The 22,468-nt window shown below is 44.3% G+C and overlaps 1 protein-coding gene across 2 annotated transcripts in view; it reads right to left on the bottom strand.

Annotated features, from left to right (window-relative positions):
* filip1l (filamin A interacting protein 1-like) overlaps positions 1-22,468 on the bottom strand; it is a 57,930-nt gene that overhangs the window by 20,485 nt on the left and 14,977 nt on the right. For both annotated transcript variants that reach the window (XM_079185529.1, XM_079185528.1), the window contains exons 2-4: positions 14,469-14,808; positions 13,910-14,083; positions 13,610-13,788 (exon numbers count right to left, since the gene is read on the bottom strand). In XM_079185529.1, the coding sequence (XP_079041655.1) occupies positions 13,610-13,788; positions 13,910-14,083; positions 14,469-14,798 (683 nt within the window). In that variant the 5' untranslated portion in view covers positions 14,799-14,808. The remainder of the gene's footprint in view (positions 1-13,609; positions 13,789-13,909; positions 14,084-14,468; positions 14,809-22,468) is intronic.

The raw sequence follows: 22,468 nt of genomic DNA, 5'->3' as shown, positions 1-22,468 counted from the left end.
TTTGACGCACACATCAAGACAAATATAAAAAGTGTGCACAAACGTCCGCACTAATGAAGTGTAATGTCATTTTCCAGTACTGTGACCATTCAGCCGACACTACAACAACTTGATTCTTTAGCTCTTCCTCTCCTTCCCTCTCTCGTCTCTCTCTTTCTCTCCCTCCCTCCCCGTCTTATCTTCCTGCTCTCCTTCGGCAGCCTTTCCATCACAGCCAGCCCAGCTGCTCGCTCCGTCCCGGGATCCTCCCACTCGCTGCTCGCCTCTTTGTGTTCAGGAGGAATGTAAATGATAGTGATTCGGGGACGTGGGGTGTGACGCTGGAATTTACGTAAGTGAGACATGAGCCGCGATGGACCGTGAGTCTGTGTGATCGTCTTGTCTTAGTGGGCGCGTTAGGGTGACATCACTCCCCTCCCAGAGAGCTCGGAGGGGATGAAACCCCGGCTGGGCGGTGGTTTGGGATCCTGGACACAAGCTCTTTCTATTGTCTGCTCACTTCCTGTCCAGGCGTGCAGCTTTCATTATCCCAGTTACTTGGAAGCCTAAAATTGCCTCTGACTCTTAATTAAAATGTGAGGAGAAGCAGACTGAGGCTCGCACAGCCGCCACGTCATCGTTTCAATCTCTCATGGGTTGCTGTATGCCGTCCCAACGATGTTTCCCGTGGGCTATTATTCACAAAAGTGATTGCCGTGGAGTGTGTCACATTTAATTGAAACGAGTGACGCAAATAGATGGATGCTTGATTGTGTTACGAGACGACTAAATAGCTGCTTGTATGTCACGTATCTCGAGTCATTCTTTTTTTTCGGAGTGAGTCACGGCGCCACGTGATCTCATCCTCGTCATCCTTGTCGTGTTTTTGGCCGCTTGGAGTGAGACTGCAGACAGTAAATGGATATTTTAAATGTTCTTCGGGTCACCTTTTATCCTGCAAACCTGGTTTAGGTCCAATCTGCTCCCTTTTGTAGCTGGTTTCAACCATGACTTTATGCCACGCCAGTCCATAAAATCTGAAACCACTCAGGGAAGTAAAGGAAGGAGCATGTTAGGGATACTGTGGTAAAGTGCAGCCCCGGTGTTTTTCGGGTCACTCGGCTGCATTGGGATCCGCCGTGGCAGAAAACACTTCGAATGTTGATGAAGTGCACCGGCGGGATACCTCGGCTCATGTCGAGGGGCCTGCCCGAGAGGCTCGGATCAGCAGCGTTATTAATGAAAGGCCTGAATGCTGGATTTCAGCCCGTCTCTATTCCGGGTGATGTCACCGTCTGGATAGACACGACTAGCCTCACCTCAGTGACTGAACACAACACATGGCTCACATCTGGAGGGGTTCCAGGGAGGGTTACGAGGTTTTAGCTTTGTCCACTGGCTTCCAGTGTTGATGAGGATTGATGGTGATTTTATTTTCTTTCAGCGCAATTAGCTCTGGCAGGAAGCCTAGTCTTGAGAGGTTTTTACAAGATATTTAAAAAAATGTAAAAAAACATCTGTTGCCGTAGTTGCATGGATCTTTACGTGCCCTCCTGTCCTCTTGCTTTTCACATTTTGCAAATGCTAATAATTATATAGCTGGTCAATGAGATTTTGGGGAAGAACGAGTTTGTCGTGCAAAGTGATTCATGCTTTTCTCAAGAAAGACCGTGATTGCATTTCGCATGGCATGTTTTTCTGCAGCATCTCCACTCTGCAGCCTTATAGTGAACGTATACACCTCGGGGATTGCTAATGCAACAACAGTCTCACACTGTTGGCTGCTCGGCCGCTCCACTTGAGTAGTCGGGGCTTAACTGGGGCTTAAGCTCCCAAAGGTTGCCCGAAAGCACTTTTTGGGCCAATAACATTCCCATCACAAGCCTACTTTTCAACATTTGGTCTCCCAAAGGCACCAGGGCCTTGAGTTAGGGGAGCCTGATGAAAAATGACTCTATGGACTCGAACCTAATTCCAAATCCGTTTTTTTTCATTTGATCCGAAAATTTGCATTTCATTTGACCCTACCCAAGCAAGAGAAAGGCTTCCATTAAGTCTGGATGCCGTGCAGTTCGCCTGAAATGACGCCAAGGCAAAAGAATAGCTGCTAAATCTGATTTTTAGGACATTTTGGCTTGAGCATAAAACTGGCTGTAATATACGGCTTCTCGAAATGTGAGCTCATATTTTCTTTGTTTGAAAAAAAAAAAAAAGTGCACCTCAGGAATGAGCTCATGCTATACTTACATTAAATTAGAGAGATCCAGGCATAGCATTTATTCTCTCTTGTGTTTGCTCTTTGTCCAGACCGCAGATACCGTGCCTCCTCCTTGGCATGCTTCAACTTTACAAGGGCCCTTCTGAAATTGTCGGATGCTTTCGCACAGATTATAGGTGATATGAGGAGATATTCTCTGCACTGTGGGCTGATAATAAAACAAAGCACGAGTGTCTTCTGGAGGAATGAGATAAGGAACTAGAGTAGAGAAACCAGAACAAATAAAGCATAAAACATTTAATGTCACACTCGGCTCTCTGCAGAAGTAAGGGTTTAGTACCCAACCTTACTTGTCTCCTTGCTGACATGGATACTTCCCCTTTCGTCCACGACACTAAACCATGAGAGGCTCCTGAAACTGGATAGACCCTTTAAACCGTTTTTTCCACCCTTTAGTCATACTTCCCACCCACCCACCCACCCTTCTTCACCTCTGCCAGGAGGATTTGCTCGGTTTCAAGCCCAAAAGACATTTGTCCTGAGATATCAGCTCCTGGACTTTGACAGAAGTCTGATTTCATTACACTAATCTTGCAACCCCTTAAAAAAAAACCAACAATCATCTCCCGGACGTCTTTATCCTTCAGGGTCAGCCAGCAGTTCATGGCTCACTGAGGCGGCAACTCCTCACTAGCAACGTCAGGATAGGAGATTTCTGAGTAAATCGAAGTTGACTGCATACTTTAATCTTGGAAAAATACAGTGTAATTGAGGTTTTGGGCTTGGATCAAAAGGACCGTTTTACTTTAGAAAACGACTTGTAGGACGAGTGCGGTGCAGAGTTTTTGGGCGGAGGAAGGGAAGGTGGATGTTGTTTGTTTTGCTGTTATGACACTGCAGCTCAAAACGTGTAACCTCATAACTTCTCAACCCTGGGAGCCATCAGAGTTGTCGCACTGGTGTATTAATTAGCTCCGCTCTGGTCTCATCTCCTGCCACAGAATGACTTTGAGGATTTGGCTTCCTGTTAAGTCGTGCACATTATTGAGAGTTCAATTACATTTCTGCAGAGGCTTGTAAAACATTAAACTGTTAAACATTGCTTCCACATGTTTTATACAAATATTTCTCATGACATTACTCACAGCTACATAATGGTTAAATTAGAAGGATTTCCTTCAGATATTTATAAAATCATTCATTACTATTGAGGGAAAGGTGTGTCTGAAAAGATAATGTTTACCCTCGTATCTCAGCCTTGTAACAGACCAGTGCCAGCCATTCTCCAGTCTCGTAACCTTACAGCAGCGCCTTCCTCATCAATCATCTCCAGCACCTTGCATCGGATCTGGGCGGAGGGAATTTAAAACCCAACTGTGGCTCTTATTTCCTGGTTGGTCTGAGAGTCCTGTCAAAGCGACATGGTGGTCCCTCTGACAGCTCTCTATTGTTCTCCGCCAAGCAGTCAATCCCCAAAGTTTTACATTTTGGTCTCCATATCACATCTTGACACCCGACCACCTCCGTCTCGACAGGTCCTCTAATACAGCCTCCCACAACAACCATAAACTTTTACCGCCACATCTTTAAATTCCTTTGAGATGATGAATGTTAAACATTGTACCGAAACAAGAAAATCCAATTCCCTTCGCCACCAATAAAGAGCTGTAATTACTAGGAACCAAAAGCAGTGGCTTTGTTTTCCAGGCAAACTTCGTCAAGGAAAAGTAAATGAAACCCTGCTCCCTATAAACATCCCTCATTACCAGTTACTCCCCTCTAAATCAGGTGCTTCCTAACCCCCTGAGAAAGTTACAAGAGCTATTTTCTATTTTACTCAAATCCCATAAAATCCCCGCAGACACAATGACTCAACTTACTGGATGTCAAAAAATGTATCTAAAAATAAATATACATATTCCAATACGGTTAACTGTTTTGTGTTGTATTGTTCGTCGAGGCCGTGTTGTCGTTTAAGGTGAGGTCAAAAGGGGGAAAGTGAAAGCAGCAATGGTTGCATGAATCCCTGCTTTGCCTGCACAGCAAGGTGTCCTTCGTCAAGATGAGTGACATGTGGCGGGGTGTGAACTTCCCAAACGAGAGGGAGGACTTGGAGGCAACGATTTCCATTGTGTAATGTAGTGAGAGAGAAAAACAGATAACTGAAAGCGATCCTTTTTTGTGTGCCAAAAACGGTCCCATGGGCAGGGTTTTATTGCCTGTAAGGCTCGGCTAAAATGACTCTTCCTCCCAGTGGTTGAAACAGGATATGAGGTCATGAGTTGTGCTGACACAAACGTCCTGAGTGGACTCATCTGCCAAGGTGTTGCCAGAATCACTTTTTTTAATATATTCTTAAACACTTTATTTTATCTCCCTATTTAGCATTTATAAGCAATAAATAAAAAATTAATACATATTTTTAAGACACTTAAAATTTTAAACAGTAGCTTAAAACAGTTATTTAATTTAGCTTATAATTAATTTAATTGTTATTTTTATTATTATGTTGCAGGCTGAGATCAAGTCTTTAAGTTTGCATATAATGAATTTGAAGCTTCCATAACTGGTGTATAAACAATTGAATGATTATCAATATTATGATGTATTATACTTATATTTATTATTGAAGTATATATTTTACTCCACCCACTGTTGAATCTATGCAATGTGGCCGAAAGCTCTGGTACAGATGTAGTAAGTGGACCTTGAGTGAATTTCAGGGCACATTCATAATAGTATCTTTTACACATGAGTGCAATCATGCTGCATACAGTATCCATAAATGTAATAACAGCTTTGTAATACTATTATTAATGATCCATTTACTGTTTACACACCATAATAATCGTTGACAAATTAAAAATGTCCTGCTTACAACTACATAATGTGTTTGAATACCAAATGTGTAATAAATGTGTAATTACTATATATTCCGTCATGTTAATGGCCGGCTACAGCACAGCAGCAATCCTGTCTTTGTTCAAAACAAAACCGGGGGGAAATGTCACCACGTTGATTCACTTTCCCTGTTTGCACAATCCACCGAGGCCACGTCCAAGATAGCCCATTCACCACAATGAGACGTTTGAGTTGGCAGATACCAGGCAGGCTCTTTCCTCCCTCCATATTTCACTCACTATCTCGACACCGAGTTGGCTGCGAGCGCAGGCACAGGCTCATTGTTCAGACTTCTGCAGCTGCCAGCTACAAGGACGTAATGTGCGAGTTTCTCGCTGTCGCTTCCTCGCAGCCTGACAGGACGGGAGGGGGGGGGGGGGGGGGGGGGAAATTGCTTCCCTTTGCCAAGTTTTTGCCAAGCTGTAACTCAACAAGGTGTCCGCTAGAACAAATGTGAGAAGAAGGTAAATCAGAGAGGTTAGCCCTCGCTGGCGGGTCAATGTGTCCTCTGCAATGCCGTTCTTTGGATTTTCCCCGTTGCCTGTTGCAATTCGAGTCTCGCCATCATTCGCCGTCTCCAGCTCTGGCAGAGGCCCCCGGCGCGGTTCACAGCGAGCGTAGAAATGTCATGCTAACTCTACATTAGCTGCATTTTTTTACTCCTTGACCCCCGGGCCCTCCGCCCTCGGTGCTATTTCCTTTCACAAATAGAAGATTAGCTCGTTCATCACTCCTGCAGCTTCCCAGTCACCACAATCATTTGTCAAGCTCTGTCCAGTGGACTGTTCAGTTCTTTTTTTCCAAACGCTGCCAGACGTTACAAATAATCTGTCTTAATGCTCTGAGAACACTGTGGCTCAATTTTACTGCAATATTTCACGTGGAGTCAAACCGACGCCATTTTGCCATCAACAGAGCACCGTGTCACTGCAGAGACACGATCCAGTCTGATAACGCAGCCCCATACACTTTAACGTACATACTGGTTAGAAAAAGGACTTTTCCCACAGTGTCATAGCAGAAAATAAGCCTTTATTTGGCCACCTTCTGCACTCCTGTCTTTGAAACGAGAGGCTGATTTAATAGATTTCTTCAAATGATTCCACACTTACTCTACAAAAACCAGTGAAAAGACTTTTTCCCAGAACAGAAATAGCGCACAGTACAGCATTTAAGTTCTATTTTAAGGTTTCGCTCCCTTTTTTAAAGCAAGTTTGAAAGAGGTTGGAAAATAACGAGCAGTCCTTGTGGTCGGTGAGGTCTAATCGCTGCATTCTGTCAGGGAGATGTAATCCCATTACGCCACGCAATGACGACTCTCGGGGCCTAATTACCACCTAGTTTGCAGATGTAGCGGAGTAATACTTTGACAGCCTCGCACACACACTTTAAATAAGGGTGCACACATAAAAATACGCTTTTACGTGAGTGGTGTCTGTCTTTTGTCCTCTGACATCTGTTAATGCGCCGCTATACCGGCGCATCTGCAGTGCAGAGTTGCTCTGCGTCTGTGAGTGTTGGTGCACCTTGTCGCTATCTTTTTAAAGATGAAACTTCATATTTTAGCCGTGAAATAATTCCCCGATTGAACAGAAACAAGCAAAGACAGATTGTGAATCAGGAAACGCGGCCTGCAAATGATGTCTACGCAAGGCTGCAACGAAATAAGAAAAATGCGGAGTCTGTTTTACTTTTTCATGAAAGCACTCCAGACCAAAAGGTTTTCTTACTTCTTCACTCTTAAAATTGGTTCTAAGCTTCATTCCTACTCGACAAAAAGCCCACTAACACCCACTAACATCTGGCTTCCAGTGGCAAAAGGTTACACTCGACATTCATTCCCAGGACAGATAAATCTGCAGCAGTCACACGATGCTATGTGAATATGTGATAAATAAAATCAACAGGGATTTGGACAATTATTGTAATTTATGAACCAAACATACAATTAATATTCTCTTCTTAAAGCCACCTTATCAAAACCATCTTTGTTAGTCTTTCCACTGTTCCAATAATCATCAACTCTGGTTTGAGTAACAGATATTTAAAAAAAGAAGAAATAACGACAGCAGCTGTCTTGGTTTTACGAACCCCGTTCCCGAATTTTAGTTTGAAAAGTGTATAACTGTTGGAAAACATCGTTTTTCAAATAAATCACTCTGCACACAGAGTCAGTGTCTTACGGTTTATAGATAACGTTGTGCAGTTCAACAGCTTTAAAGGTTAAAGTGAAAGAAAAAGAGGATGAGTTGCCTTGTCTCAATACCATCAGCCTTGTCACAGTAGATTCAGACAAATGAGCCAGAGGTGGAGGAGGCTGTGGAGCAATCTGCTCGTTATCTGGCCAAAGCAGAAACAGGAGTGTTGGCTGACCCGCCCGAATTAGGTCAGTGGCCACTCAGTTTTTCCTACGTTGTGGAAATGATAGTGACGAGTGTCTAGATACACAAACAAAGCATTCTATGTTCCCATCCCATCAATACTTGTAGATCATACCTCAAAACCCAAATCTGAACTTCTAATTTCATTTTACGTTGCATAATGATGTCAAACGGCGGTAAATGGCGGTACATATGGTGCCCTATATAGTAAATACGGAGTGATTTTAGACACAGCAGTTCTCTAACTTGGTTCAATTAAGTTCCATCTGTGAAGCCAATCAGTGCTCAGAACGAACACAGGAGGACCAATCAGATTCAGCGCCTTCAGCACGTCGCCTCACGGTTCTGTGACTGCAGTTGAAGGAGCTGAGACGATATGAAATGATGCTTGAACTGAGATTAAATATGTTCGTTTTTATCAAAGAAATGATCAAGGCACAGTTAACTTCATGATGAATTCATTAATGACACATTCCGACGAGGTATTGGTATTTTTTAACTAGTTTTTAAGTCACATTAGCTACAATGTTAGTCAATTACACAGTTTGTACACTTGTTTGTTATCATCAGTAAGTTAAGTTACTGTGACTGTTGAGTTGCAACAGTTAGCAAGAATATACTTCATTGTTAAAGTCACAGGGACTACTTAAAGAACAACAATTTAGGTCAAAATGTTGCTGTCAAATAAATAAAATCTTTCCCTCTGACATTTATTGTTGAAATAAATCTACTTAATTACTTTCCAACAATCCAATTTTCCTTTACGAACACATCAGCTGTAACTCTTCTTGAAACCTTTTTTTCTAACGATTGTCATAAAGGCCAGAACATCACATCATTTTTGGCAACTGAGCACAGCTATCCCATAAATCTGTGCACTGCGAAGTCTTTTCAGTCGTTCCTCCTGCGTTTCCCTTCTCTTTTCCGGATTCACTTTGTCCATAAATTCAGTGTTTAGCTGCATATTCTCACAAAGTTTCAGAGAACTCCAGCGATGCGCTGACGCATTTGTCAGAATGTGTTTCGAGTGTGAAGAGGCGGCTGCGCGTTGTGTGTGTGCGCGTCGAGGCTGTCGCTGAATGTGTCACGTCGGTGTGATTCCTGACCTCAACATGGGGGCACGCTGGTGGGGCTTCGAAGCGCACAACTGCAAATATCTGAGTCACGTCATATGCTGCAGTCAGAGCGAGGAGTAGCTTTCCTTCCCATAAAAGGAAGGGTTTCAAAAAACGCGTGCTTTTCCCTGTACCAACATTTCACAAACAGAACATATGTTTCCCCGAAAGTTTCGAATGCCTGAGTTTGAAACTGACCAGACAATTTCTCCGAAAACATATCTCATCCTCTCATCGATTCGTATCAAAAGGTTGAAGCTGGCTTTGAGCAGGAATGTATAAAATGCACCGGGCTGAGACGTCTTTTGGGAGGAATACAGGTGTGCTGCTCCTCAGAGTCAGGAACAGACGTAACGGCCTCAGCAATCACACGCCGGCTGCAGTTGATGAATGAGGCAGATTTCTGTCTCCTCACCAACAGTTTTAGGAGCACTGATATCTTAACAACGCATAGGTGACGACAGATCCTGCTCATGCATGCACTGGAATATGTGTGTAAACAGCAAAGACATCTGCTCGACAACTTCCTAAAACACTTTTTTTTTTTTTGTTGCAAAGTTTACAACCTGCCTCTAAGGTGAACCGGCAGAGACAGGAACAGTCGTAATTAATAACCCTCCAAAAAAAAAATCAAATAACGCTGCGCTCCGTTTCAAAAGAACAGGGCAGGTCCGGATAATAAGCATCTCGGCGATGGTGAGGACATCGCCGAAGAATGTTCTCGATCGGATCCACACTGGTGATGTCACCACCGCTGCAGTTAAGTCGACCAGATGGCAGGAAGATATATTGTGTGCCCTGCAAATCATTAAGGCGAGGAAGGTCATGTGGTGTCACGTTAGCAGCTACTGTGCTTTTTATCTCCAGAAACTCCCCCTTATAATCATGATAATGATAATAAATAGTGATTATAAGTTATTGTGCCAGTACATTACGTCAACACGTTTGTTTCACATCCTCTGCGGGCTGTTTTCCCATCACACCCTTTGTTTCTATGGAAGGCTCACAGCTATTGAACACCCTCGTGAAGGCCCCGATGCGTTGTGCAAGCGCGATGACTAATGAAATACAGAAAATGATGGGAACGTACGCAGATTTTATTAACGCGAATCATAAAATGCTGCTGAAATAGAGTGACGCTCAACAGTCACAGACATCTGATTACAAAATGTTTCCGCTGTCATGTAGCCCGGGATCATATTGGCAATAATTGTATAATTGTGTAAATGTCCCTTTAAGTGAGCCCTTATAACATATATAAGTATCTTATTCTGAGTACTTCTCACCTTTAATACTGCAGTTTATTATTTGAAGGTAGTGTTTATTAAGTGTAGGTGCCAAATCAAGCTCGGAGACAACAGTGTTAAAGTGTTAAAAAAACGGCAGCAAGTGAGACTTCCATCCAAAGAAACCTGGATTCAGCAACACTCGACCTTTTGCCTCCCTTCAGTATAAAATGATCCCAGACCAGCTGGCTTGGTAAACATGAGGGCGATGTGTGCATTTTACTGCCATTACATCACGGCAGTTCTGCCGCGCTTCCAAGTTCATGTTCCCCGTTGCTTGTCATCCGGAGACATCAGCGTGTGGAGCTTTAAAGGGCAACGATAGCAGGGGGCTCATATTTCCACGCGCTCTCTCTGGGTTCAGTGCATCACACACGTCAACATGAGCTGAACTCCCCACACCGACTTCAGTCAGTGTGATCCGAAACGTGAGCCGGGATTCAAGTTTTGTTATGCTACGCATGAAATCAGAGGATACAGATGGTCATAAAACGAGTTTCTCTGCAGAAGAACAAAGGCGAGCAAAATGCCTGCTGTGGCGTAGCTCTATGTGTGTGTGTGTGTGTGTATCTGTGCAATGAAGTCATGTCGTAGGTAACATCTGTTGATGGTTAAGATGCCGCTCTCGCTCTCACACCCCTGCTGCTCCTGCAAGTACCTGGCCCGTGATGAGGTCATCGCTCATGGACGGCCGCTTGATCGGCAATTAGTCAGAGGGGAGCCGGGTTCCAGCCCCAACCCAACCCCTGCCCAGATTAACTTGCTTTTTAGGGGCTTCCAGGGTGAAACGCTCAGCAGTCAGAGTCAAAAATCCTGCCACGATATAAGGTCAGGATAGAAAAGGCAACAGCAGGAGGGAAGTTTATAATTGTACAGCGCGAGTGTGTGCCTTTTAAAGAGGGTTTTCTCCAGGTTACTCCAGGATGTAAGCACAACTTTCCAGGACCCGGTAAAAGGAAATGATTACATCCAGCTAAAATGCATCATACAGCAACGCATTAACAAGAGTGACATGAGAGCCCAGTGCGACCTGGTGCCTCTCGTCCTGTACGTGTCGAGCCGCGGCTGCCGGTCTCAAAACACACGGAGAGCTGTTTCAGCTCTCCTTAAACAAGTGATAAGTAGAGTTTCCTCTCGAAGGGCAAAGCTATTTTTGGGGTTTTCCGTTTTTCTAGCTCTCTGTAATAATGTTTTGGACGGAGTGCAGAGCAGAACAGAAGCCGCTGAACAAACTCTGGGTTTTGTGCTCGGGGCAAAGGCCTGAAATGGCGTTTACTCAAGCTCCTCAGGGATTCTTTGCTTCTTCCTGAGGCTGCCTTGATGCCATGTCTACCTCTGCATCTTGAGAGGAGAAGTGGGCTGTTCCATGAAAGAAATATACCTTCTTGTTAAAGCTTTTTCAGCACTGCAAGTTTGAAAAGATAAGTCAGTTAGCTGATTTAGGGACATCGCTAAAACGGAGCAAAGCGTTGCCATAAGCAATAGAAATGATGGTCAAAACTGCACAAATAAGACCCAAGTTATGCTAAATATCCAGCAGACTGTACATCTACTGTTCAGTCTGTGATATGAATGCTGCTTGGCCCCATTCATGAACCCCCATACGAGTAGTATTGACTTGTTTGAGCTGGCTTTGGTTGAATTCAGGTAAGCAGTTTGTGTGGTGTGCAAAAGAGGTGGAACCCATTGGCCAAAATGCAATCTGGGAACCCACCAGGTGTTGTCCGGCAATGATTTCGCTTTTTATTGGTTCAGGGCTTGCTTGTCAACTTGTGAGAGCTTCCTTTCACATGATTGGTATCAAATAAAGTAATGGCAAAAGGGTACTGGTACAAGCTTGTAACCTTCTAGTCGATACCGAGGTGCAGATTGTCTGGACAAACAACTCAGGGAGGGAATGAGGTACAGTTAGAGGACACCTCCACACACACACACACACACACACACACCTAATAGCTTTACACATGACACACGCCTAAGCCTGTACTCTGCTACGTAATCAGCGTTAATACTGAACACCCCCCCACACATACCTGCGTCTATGTACTTTTACTCAATGCTGTCGAACCTGAGACTGAAGATATAGACCCTCATCAACTATTTCCATGGTGATCTGGCGTCTTGTTGAACAGGCAGAGTGATTGATGCGTCTCAGAGCCATTAGCTTAGTTTTTCTTTTTTCGCTCTCCTCTCAGTCATATAAATCTTTCCCTTTTTCTCACGCGGTAATTAGCTCGACCCCGGGCAGAGGCCTATTTTTCATGGCAGCCTGTCCTTCCTGATCTGCCCGGTGACAAAGCGCAGACCGTCGTCACGCAGTCCTCCGGTCCAACTCAAACACTCTGCTGCGGCTAAAGTGCAATGATGTGGTCGACGATATGAAATGAAATGTATGGTGAGTTTTGTGTGTGTGTGTGTGTGTGTGTGTGATATTGCTGAGGAAGCAGTACACAGAACACTGCAAGTGACTGCTCTGTATTTGACATCCACAGAAGAGACGTGTCATCCCAGACTCATCACACAACGTGCATGTACAGTAATCCACAGTCGAGGTAATGTCTCGTTATTCAGCGCAACACAAGCAAAGTACAGCGAAGAGACACTGCATGCTTTAGTCTGCTATCAGGGACTCTAGATGAATCATTTGTTTTGAAGGTAGAATATTTACCATATCGGGATGGGAATGTCTGTTGTGGTCTTAGGTCAGTGCACAGGACAGAGGCAAGTTATTCTAGAATATTTTGATGATGTTGCACATTTAACACATTATAAAACGGCAGCGTAAACAATCTGATCGTCAAGCGTGCCTCGTACTGAGCTGCTGCCTCTGAGCTTAGCTGGAGGATAGGTATTAGGGGATATGTTTTTTCACCGCGGTTCACAAATACCCGCAGTGCTACCATGAAGCAGAGCTGTGAGCGTGAAGCTCATTCGTGTATCTAAGCTCAAACCTAAATTATCCGTCGACAAACTCTTGCCTCCCTCACTCGGTCGCTGGATCATCTCCAGTGAAAACTCCTGGTTGGCTCCAGCTTTGTGCAGAGTTGTTCAATAAAAGGTGATAATAAAAGTAAAGGATCTGGTATAGGTCATGGGAAAAACAATAATGGAAGTCTTCAGGGTGTTTTCCCCCTATAATCCTGAAGAATACTTTGATTTATTGCTAACATCATTTGGGATTATTGAGACATTTTGGCAGCGCTGAATGGATCGTGTTGGACGGAGGATTTAGCTTATTTAGTGTCCGCGATCCTTATCCTCCACCTCATCGTCACGGGAGAAGACACACATTCGATCAACCCTACTTCCACTCTGTCTGCTGCAATGACTCAAGAGGCCCTTCAGCTCTGAAGAGCATGCTCGTACCGTCAGGACAGAGGAGATGACGGATGAAATAAGAGCGCCGCATCGGTCGTAGTTTTGGCTTTGGCTTGATTCTGCACTTCGGGGCGGAATTCATGCGTGGTGTGTGTGGTGTTGTCACTTGTGTCTCTTGACAAAGTTGAGTGCTTTTGCTGTTCTGCCTGTTGGGTCTTAATGGAGCATGCAGGGCATTGTGATGGTTGGTCTGCAGGAGTGTGAGCAAAATCAAAATATGTGTCACCAGATCTCTCCAACTTAAACACGTTTAGACACAGCAAGGTTGGAGCTTTGATTCCGGTTCTGTTGTTTTGTTGGAAGACTGCCATCGTTTCTCAGTGACTCCCTGGTGTTAACTCGTGCACTGACCTCTCGCGCTCCTGCTCCAGCAGGTTGGTGAACTCGTCGCTCTTCTTCATGAACTCTCCGTGGTTCCTCTTCTCGTCCTCCAGCTTGTACAGGGCCTGTTTGTGCGACTGCTCCACCATCAACAGCTGCTCCAGCATCCGCCGGTGCGTCTCCCTCTGCTTCTCCACTAACTTGTCCAGCTGTTGGGGCAGCACAAAGACAACACCTGTCACATCTGGACTGCTCTGTGTCAGTCAGACACTGTCACTGAGGGGGTTTTCAGGCCCTATATAGAGTCTTTTAATTGAGAGTTGGTGTTACCTCGACCATGGGCCTCTCGTAGATGTCCTCCTGGAAGACGTCAGCCTTGCCCTGGATGGCGTCCCTCTGCAGGGACTGCAGGACTGTCTGTGGTGTGACAAAGCCATATTTGGCCTCCAGCAGGGCCATGTCCATTTTCTCTGCCTTCAGCACTGTGATCACCTCATCTCTGGCCTGCAGTGGGGGAAAGAAAGGTGCATTTGGTTAGACTCAACTTTGTGAAACAGGATGAACAAAACAGCAGACGTCAAACACGCAGCAGCAGGATTACGTTTTAGCAGGAGAGACCTTTTAAATATTATATTTGCTTTTCTCTACCTTGTTTCCTTGTATCTAGCTTCTTTAACCTCAGCGATAAGGCAGACTTTGCCATGTTCCTATCATACAATAACATTGATTGGTTCCTGGATCCAGAGCTGGAACGACAGGAAGTAGCCTCAGCTGTTGGCTGTCTATTAACACAGGCTTTCAGTCTTTCTCAAGTGCCCACTGAGTCTGACTGAGGCCAGTGCCATGTCTGCTGTTCCCAAGGCCCAGTCATCTCTACAGTCTGGATTACCTGCAGCTCTCCCTCCAGCAAGCTCAGTAGAAAGACGAGGTCATCTCGGGAAAGGTCCCTGCCCTTCTCCCTCCGACCTGCTTTTGCAGCTCCGCTGGCGCTGCTACTCCCACTCCCACTCCCACTCCCGCCAGCACAGGTGCTGTTCTTGGCCGCCTTGTGATTCCGCTGAATGGTGCCGGTGTCGTCCGGCGGCTCCCGGTGTCGGCTGCGGCGCTCGGCCCTTCCCGAGGGCTCCTCTCGCTCGACAGACCGCTTGCGTGTGTCCGCCTGCTGCTGCGCCGCCTTGGCCTTGGTTATGTCCTCCAGACTGTTGCTACGGGATCGCATGTTCCTCTACCTGTTGAACGAATGGAAGATCGAAGGATGAGGGTGTTTTTTTGTATCCTTCATCCAGATGCACACAACAGAGGCAACACAACAAACAGAATACATCATGTGCCGTATTTGAATCCATGACCGTGACTTATAAGGGCTTAAAAGAACGCTGAAAACTCTCAGATGCTCTTACACTGTCATGTGTAATCAATCTGTGATGTTTGTTTCCTTCCAGGAGTTACTGTGTGACTCATGAGATACCTTGATTTACATGTTTTACATGTTTTTCACTCATTGATGTCTTTTCTGTTTTTCAAACAAACCCGACACATTCCAAGAAATCGGAAAAACACTCCACGGCGAGCACACAAATGTACGGTGAGGTACACCGACCCAAAGCAGCCGAACTGTTTACGTCTGTTTACTTTGTGCATGTCTGAACATAACTTTAGTTTCATGCATGTTGACTGGATTGGATCTCGTCACACTGTGCTGAGATAACCTTGTTGTCGTCATACAGTGAGCAGGCCGTAAACTAGACCTAAGTACTACATGTGTCGTTATGAATCACCCAACGTTGCCAACCGTCATTCACGGCTAATGAATTTTCACATAATGTGTCATTTTCGACGGTTAAAAAGGCGGCTTAAATGGTCGTCTTGTGTACCTACTTTGTCTTTTTTTTTACAGATGATGATAGGTGGTCCGATGTGTTTGAGCCTGGTGAGTGATCGGGAAAAAAAACGGTGATATCAGAGTAGATAAACAGCATCGTGGCTTCCTACCAAGGTTTGCTTGGAGTGTATAGTCTTTGTGACATCTGGTTCATGAATGGGCCTTTTAGTGACTCACTGATTTAGATAAATCAAAAGATGATAAATAGATGAACGCTGTAAGCTGCAGACTCACAGGCAGAACAACTGTAAGCTCCTTTGTCAAGTCGGGTAGTTTTTCAGCGTTATGCTCAGCTAAAGTAAATATATTCAGAAGGCAAAGCAGGACTGAGATGAAAACATGCTGAAACTCATTTGTATGAGTGTTTGATGTGAGAGAAGGCATTACATCATCCATCCGTATGGAATCATATCCAAATGTTTCCAGCTCAAAGGTTTGTGTTCTGGCTAAAGACAGAATTTCACAACAGTAACTGACTTTGTCAAGAATTGTAATCTGAAATGTGTCGACCTTAGATCTATTTCTGCAGATAAATGTTGAATTGCTCAACATCGTTCTGAAAGCTCATCAATGGTGATGATCTGAACTTTGATTATTGACTAACCGATATTTACTTTGATGAAAAAGTGGACAAATCAGTGAAAAAGGACTCTATAATAACTGAAACATCTAATTTCATTGTTTTAAAGAGTGGCTTATTTTTTAATGGATCAGTGGTTATTATCCAGTAATAAGATAATTAACAATATAACAGTGGCAGGGGGCATTCTGCATGCCTGCATGTTTACTTTTACTTTTAACACCTAGTGTGCGTTTTGCTGTATACTGTTTCTGTACTAGCAGTGCCACGGTTTTGCGCTCTGCGGTTCACATTAACGCAGTTTGACGAGCGTGTCAGTAAACTACGTTGGCCATTAGGTAACTTAAAAAACGATAAAGTCTCTCTTGAGCCATGACGTACCCCGTGAAGAGGAACCGCTCCCTATGTACGACAGGAACGGCTCATTCTAAGCTAACAAAAACACAACTTCTTGGTTTCAGGTGATTATACACAGATACAAATATAGTTACAAATGTGTTATTACATTCCTGCTAATAGCTCGCCGATCGTAAATGCTTCACTCTGGACTTAAAGTGAACGATACTTCTTCAGAAACGAAAATCTCACCACTCCAACCTACATTTCCTAATTGGACTTTCGAAACAATATGTGCAAGACTCCTGCAGTGTGTGTGCAGCCTCTGTGTGAGGCCCTCTGACAGTTTATGAGTAAGAACGATGGCTGAGTGATTGCATTGTGCACACACTCGGCAAGGCGCCACATGATTCAGAGCTGAGGTAATTCCCTGCAGTCTGAGACAGACTCCACATCGACTTACTCAGAGATCGGGGGCTACAGGCGATGGAATGAACAGTGTGTGTGTGTGTTTGTACAGATGTAGGTGATGGACATTCATATCGTTCATGTACAATATGTTTGTAACCTTCCCTTCATTAGAACAGGATGTAACCCCTCTAATGAGTAACTAGATACATAATTAAATCAGCTATCAGTTACTCCTGCACAACGGCAGCCTGATGATGCAACACACACACACACACACACACACAGATGCTCACACTGACGCACACATGAATAAAAAGCTGCTGGATACAGACGTGAGCAGAGATCGTGCAACAAATCCGAGGGTCACAGACGCGTAACGCGGCCCCGCTGGGAGTCCGACATGTGCAAGTATCACGTATCTGCAAAATCTCCAAGATAGATCAGAAATGTATCACATAGTTCATAAAATGGTTCACTGAGGGGACAGGGAAACAGCTTCGTATGGGTTTCGGACGGATCTCCAACCTCGGTCCATTACTGTCGTGGTCGGAGTCGAATGAATAGTTTTGAGACCGGTGTTACGTCACTGGTGAGCGGTCCTGATGGTCCTGATTTTTAGTTGTTGGTTAATGAGGCAAAGCAGTAAAAACAATTGAAATACTGGAATGGTGAGCAAGAGTTTAGAAAATCTGACCCAAGCTTTTCTGATTTGTGTTCATGGACTGTCATTTTAACCGTAGTTCATTACCAATTTGTCATTTGAAGATTTTAATGAGATCAACCCAAAGCCGTAATTACACTTAATGTACCAACATTGTTAGTTTAATTAAAATAATGAGCTTTTATTTTAAGCTATGACAGATGTATACCCATAATAAACATTTTGAATGTGAGAAAAACAAAGCAAACTGTTCAGACTTAAGGGCATTGACCTACGATAGATATGATGGAAGCAGAGCTTCAAACCTCATCAGTTTTACGGTCCAAATCTAAATGAAAAAAAGGTGTAAACAGACTTCAGAAAGCAACAGTGCCAAATGAAAAGCACAGCTTAAGCAAAGATGCAATTTGGAAAATTTCCTTTGCCGGAGGAGGCAGAAGCACTGGCTCTTAAAACGCTTGTGTACGCTGTGTGTGCACATATTTTCTCCATGAGCGCGTCGTGTTGTCTATGTCGTCAGCTTGGTGAAGGTGTGAAGACAAAATTGCCAAAACACAACGTTAATTAGCCACCATCTGGGGCGCGAGACCTTGAACAACCCCCGACGAAGCCTTATAGAATTCGCAAACATTCATGGTAGTGAACGCGTTTATTCCTTTGAGAAAACATCTTTGGAAAGATGTTTTTAGTTGGAATCCTGATCCACACAGTCCAGTATTTCTCATGAATTTCAACCCTACAGTTGGTACCTGTGCTTCTGACGCAATATTAATACATCATGATCTGTTACTCGTGGACAATAAAAGCATGAATGACCGGGTGTGTGACATGTGTCAAACGGCCCAGAGAAGACTTAACCGCGCTTACTAATCCCATCCAGCCAGTGTGGGGCGTCTTTTTGTCAGAGCAGCTTGAATAAACGACAATCATTTTTCATTTTGTCAGCGGGGCTCAGTGCCAGAAAGTGATGTTATGATTAACAGGTGCTCTTATACAAGGGACTTGGCTGCTTAGGTTTTGGCAGTTAAGTCAACATATTGAAAAGAATCATTCAAGCACAAGCCTGATAAACACAGAGGGAGGATTAATGAATGCATTTTTTTTGGTTTACCAGTTCCTATGACTTTTCATTTCAGGTATGCACACATTTATAGACGGACATATAACACGTGTGCACACAGTAGCTTTTGTTGACGATCAGGGGTTTTGCAAGTGAACACACACACACACACTGAGGCAAAGCAGCTCTTTTTAATTTATCAAGACGACAGCCATGCTAGCGGCTCTGTGAGGCTGCTTTGAGCGAAATGCTAACGCTCACAACGACATTTGATAACGCAACATACAGCGGAGTCTGATGGAAATTTGGTCATGAACTAAAGTATTGAGGATCACCAACGTTGCTGGGAGCCATCCTCCCGGCAACATGAATGTTTGTACAAGCTTTCACGGCAATTCATCCAATAGTTGTTGAAATATTTCAGTCTGGACCAACGTGGTGGACCACTGCCATCCCTTGAGCCACACTCAAAATTAGCAATATTAATAGAAAAACAGCTTATTCATTCATAAGCTCTCTTTCCTTTCCCCCCCCCCCTCCTTCCTTGAGGCCCTTCCATTACCTTGTGCTCTCATTAAGCAGTCAAGACAATGTCCAAAGCCAAAAGCAAAACTGTTCCTGGAAACAGTTGGCAGTTTGGACTTGTCTAGCCGAGACCACCATCGTTTCTCCGACCAGCTACCAGGTCAAAAGGCTCATTCATTCAAAGAGTTTTTACGCAATGAACTCACCGAGCCAGCCTGCCAGCCAGTCACTAACTCATAAACTCTCCTAAAGTCCGTCTACAACAGCCACCAAGTCATTTTATCACACATCTGAACACTTCAGAAAGCGATATAGCTTATTATTTTGGGGGCATTTGGATCTCTTCTGTGACTGTTGGGACCCGCGATCTAAACCAGCGCCACACCCCTGCCACACACACACACACAAAAAGCATTTCCCAGATGTTCCACAAACTGTGTCGATACACCTTTAAGTACACTCTCAGCCCTCGCTGTCCCTGAAAGCTAAAACAAGGTAGTGATGACTTCACTGTTTGCGAAGCAAAGGGAGGGTCGTTAATGTCAAGAAGGTGAAAGGTGAGGAAGCAGGTGTGCTAAAAAGAAAAAAATACTCCCCTTACACACACTTACTATGCATGGGAACACATACACATGCAAACAGGAGCCTGTGTGGTCAGTAACGCACAGACACTCTCAGAACATATGCGTCGCACACACACACACACACACACACACACCGCTGCAGAGATTACAGAGTGAATTCCTGCAGCCTGACATCATGCTGCTGTCAATGTGATTGAGGGGGAGAGAAACGCAGATCAAAAGAGAGCAGAGAGAGGGGGGAGAGAGGGGAGGCAAAGATGGAGGAGCTGCAGTAGATCCTTTGGAGGTTCTGTGTGCAGTTTACTGTACACAAAGTGTCCACTAAATCACAATTTTCAAAGAGGGGACTGTGGTGTTTAACTCAACATTTGAGGATTAAATGCTTTCAGGTGGCATGAGTAGATTATGTAACGTAAGTAAAAACCTTTTCAAAATCACGGTCGGATACACTCTGACATGCAGCATTAGGAGCTCATTTATGCGATATATGGATACATACCCCCAAACGCTGGTTAGCATCCTAGCACATGAGTCTGAGGCCTGAGAGAATTGCTGGTTTTGACATGTTGTGCCTAAAATGAAGGAATAGTTCTGTTTTTTTGGCGGTATAGGCTTCTTATTTTACGGCCAAAAGTTTTGATGCCAGTCTTGTGTCTGTATACTGCAAACAAGCTACCGCCAACAATCTGTTAGCTTAGCACAAAGAATAAGAGATGGGGGGGAAACTGCTAGCGTTGACTTCAGAGCTAACACAATCAATGCATCTCTTTGAACTTATCTCAAGCTTTGAAGAGAGTTTGTTTCTTTTGCACAGAGCCAGGCTACCGCTAACTAGCTAACAACTAACCAGCTGCTAGCTTCATATTTAGTGCACGGACATGAGAGTGGCATCAATCTCCTCGTCTAAAATAAGCTTTTTCTAGTTTACGTCTGATGCATGAAAAATCAGATCAGATGTCGCTCATTGTTCACACTGTTAAAAGTCCTGGTCAGGTAATCGAATATCCGTTTTTGGTGTTTGACAGTTTTTCACTCTCAGTGGCAGTAAGGAGTTCAGATCCTCCTGCATGCATAGATAGCCTATGTCTGTTATATATCTGTACTGTGCTTTGCAGTAAATGTACCACACACGCTTTCATATGGCATTAGTTATTCATCCGTAATTCTTCACACATTACACATTTCATCCACGCACATCATTATTCACAACCATTTTCACGCCTTTGCATGCATGCGGGGGGGGGGGGGGGCACACACAGAAAGAGAGACAAAAACAGCAAGTTAAATGTAATGTCAGTGATGATTAAACTGCAAACTAACGGAACCAAAGGAGGTCGGGAAGTTGCAAAAATCGCCACTTTTCCTTTTGGCTCACATTGTGTTGGCAGGGCAGAGTGAAAACATCTTGAAATAAGCTTGATAAGAATATAAAAGAGTCCATATAATGCATGCTCTTGTTTTTATGGTGCAGGAGTTTTGCATTCAGCTGTTGCAGCAACAGGCTGTATTTACGGCGCGCTTTCAGAGCCCATTGATACGGCAGATAAGCCGTCTATAAATACAACAGCGCCTTGATGTCTTAATGACAAACAGACAGACGTATTGTGTGTGAGTGGTTTCAGATACCATTAAGTGGTCATAAATATGTTGTAGGTTGAATACTTTGGAAGAAGACGTGGGAGCTATTGAGACCAGACTGTACAATTTAAATAGAGCTGCAGTGTTTCTACTTGCATTGCGGCGCTGTAGCTGTAATTAAACAGTGTTAAATGCATCAGTAATGCTAACAGCACTGTCAGAGAGTAGCACGCAGAGCCGGAGGGGTTTTCATCGTCGAGCCGAAAAAAGGTACGCGAGTGAAATGTTTACAAAGCAGAGCAGGGGTTGCCGCAGCAACAGGTAGCGATCAGCCTTCGGGCCTCGAGGTTGGACGAGGCGCCATTCATTTAAAACCGTTGGGGATGTTTCCTGCGAGCATTAGCGCTGCCTGGACTGTAAAGCAACAAAGAGAAGTGGTTTTGGGAATTCCTGTGCTCTGAAGTCGTGCACAGCTGACAAACAGAGATGTTTCAGCTCAGACGTCGGCCTGCACGCTGTTATTCAAAGCTGCAGAGCTCGTGGCTGTTAAGGTGCCTGTATGGGGGAAAAGGCTTCAAGGCCTCCTCTCTCTGCTAGATGATGCAATCACAGGAAATATTTGCACTGGCCAGAAACTGTAGCAGTGTCAGCTTCGCACATCTCCCCCATGTCTCAGAGACGGGGATCGTGTTCAGTAACAATGTAGTTCCACCGTGCAGTTATAAATCTGATCATCGCCAAGAGACGTCTGCCAGCTGGAAATGAAGCAACGATAATACACTCGTGCGAGTGCACGTAGAATCGGCCAATCCATGCCAGCAGTCGTCCTAACATACCGTACTGTGCGTATCGTGAGGGAAATCTGTGGTTTAGTTATCTCTCGTCATATAAGAACATCTATCTTTCACCAGGGGGCGCCATGTTGCCATTACAACTTAAACACTCTAAAGTCAGGAAAGGTTCCTTATGTGCAGAAGTAAGACATCAACAGAGAGGGTCTCGTATTGACCGTAATTCAGTCAGAAACGTAAAAAGTTCTCTCGTTGCAGCGAGTCGAATGTAAGAATTTGCTGCTATTATTTGTCTGAAGTGACAGTGAACTGAACATCTTTGGGTTCTGAACAAAACAAGCAATTTGAAGACGTCACCTTGTGACGTGAGACCGTTTTCTGACATTTTTCAGAGCAATTGAGGAAACAAATGATAATGGTGTCACCTATTAACTTAACTATAGGACTGTTTATGAGCTCTTAGCTCATCCAGGTAACATGG

The sequence above is a fragment of the Pholis gunnellus genome (genome assembly GCF_910591455.1).
Source record: "Pholis gunnellus genome assembly, chromosome: 24".
NCBI lineage: Eukaryota > Metazoa > Chordata > Actinopteri > Perciformes > Pholidae > Pholis > Pholis gunnellus.
Note: the sequence above shows the minus strand (reverse complement) of the source record. Positions and strands in the feature narration are given on the sequence as shown.